At 38.5% G+C, this 1,726-nt stretch overlaps 1 protein-coding gene across 2 annotated transcripts in view; it reads right to left on the bottom strand.

The window, feature by feature from the left end:
- VSTM2A (V-set and transmembrane domain containing 2A) overlaps positions 1–979 on the bottom strand; it is a 33,398-nt gene extending 32,419 nt beyond the window's left edge. For both annotated transcript variants that reach the window (XM_021388533.1, XM_021388534.1), the window contains exon 1: positions 602–979. In XM_021388533.1, the coding sequence (XP_021244208.1) occupies positions 602–680 (79 nt within the window). In that variant the 5' untranslated portion in view covers positions 681–979. The remainder of the gene's footprint in view (positions 1–601) is intronic.

Below are 1,726 nucleotides of genomic sequence, written 5' to 3'. Positions count from 1 at the left end.
GAGACAGAGAGAAAGGGAAGGCAGAAGGAGATCTTAAAAGAAGTCGATTTTGTCTTTCTCGCTCTCTATTATTTTTTTATCTTTCAGAAATACACGTAGTCACCAAATGGAAATGAAGGTCTGACACTGAGGATTGTAGTATAATATGAGAAGAAAGGGGATGCAGCACGAAAGAAGACTGCAATATTTTCAGGGAGGCAGTAGATTTAACCATCCGGTACTTGGTCTGAATGCAATAATTATGCATGCATGGTTGTGTGTTTATTTTATGCAGACATGTATATACATAGACATGCAAAATGAAAGCACCATTCATCAGCACTCCTTAATTCTTTTGCAAGGTGCCTCTTATTTCCTTCTTCCCAGTCAAGTAAAAGAAGATTGCTTTATTCTCACTTTGGGGAAACTTTTTGCTTCTGTCCCTATTCACAAGCAATTTTTTTAAGATAAATTTGAGCCTGATGCTTGCTGTCTTCATCTCCTACATATTGTGTTTGTTTTCCCTGGTTTTTATCCTCTTCTTCTTCCCTTCCCAGTCCTGTCCTCATTATGTTTTAGCACGGAAACACACACACATGAATTTGACAATAAATGATCTTACCTTGGGTAGACAGTCCTTGTTGAATATACATAACTGAAAAAAAAATGAATCCAACATAAGCTAGAAAGATCCCCATCATTCCAAGACGAAGAATAAGTCACATCAGGGTAACAAAAGCCAAAAGTGTCCTCAAAAAAGGAAGAATTTTTATATGAGTATATTTATGTATCTCTAAATGTATGAACAGAAAGAGATTTTAAAAATGTTACAAAAAGGCTCTGTATTGTAGCCCTAGCTGCGACACTGGCAGCATTCTGCTACTCAGTGGAGTCTTTTTCTTTGGGAAGAGAGAGTACTGCAATACAGTGAGGTTTAGATGAGCTGTCTCAGGCACTGTGTTGCTTGAAGTCCAGATTCAGACTATTAAAAAAAAAAAAAAAAAAAAAAGAACACGTTGAGAAGTGGGTATCAGCTGCCTTCCGTGCCTTTTTTCAGCTACCTGGCAGCTTCATCCAGCGTCAGCTCCTGCTGCTCAGGGTGGCGTGATGACTACCCTCTCTACACACTGATCCAGCCCGAGAAGAGCGGAGTAGGGAAAGAAGGAGGGGGGGGGGGGGGGGAGGTAGAAGTCTACTGTGCTTGTATTGCTTCAACTTTTCCCTCTAATGGCTGCGATGATGCCTTTAACCCTTCCCTCTCTCTCTGTTCTGTACACCTCTCTACCTGGTCTGATTTCTACTGGCTGAAGTGCTAGTGTAGTGCTGCTCTTTTTTTTTTTTTTTTTTAATCATAATGTACAGCTTCTGATTGTAGAGAGAGCAGGGAGCCTCTATTGTACTGATATAATCTTCAGTCTTTTATTCCAAAACACTCAGTGGCTAAGAGGGCAATGCAGTGGTTTGATTTTTGGTGAGTTAAGCTGTTTCTGTTTTCTCCTTTATCTCTCCTTCTTATAGAGTCCGAGAAGAAAATAGTTATTCAATTATCTTACTGCACTTGCTATTGCCTGCTCCAAATTACTATGATCTAGCATCTTATATTAAAATATTGTATTTTTTTCCCAAAGATACATCAAGAGGATGGTACTAAGAATGTACTTAGAATGTATTTATATAGATTTCTGTGAAAAAAAAATATTGAACCAGATAAAAATGGATTTTGATGTTCCACAGATTACTCACAGTA

This window comes from Numida meleagris, chromosome 2 (genome assembly GCF_002078875.1).
Source record: "Numida meleagris isolate 19003 breed g44 Domestic line chromosome 2, NumMel1.0, whole genome shotgun sequence".
Taxonomy (NCBI): domain Eukaryota; kingdom Metazoa; phylum Chordata; class Aves; order Galliformes; family Numididae; genus Numida; species Numida meleagris.
Note: the sequence above shows the minus strand (reverse complement) of the source record. Positions and strands in the feature narration are given on the sequence as shown.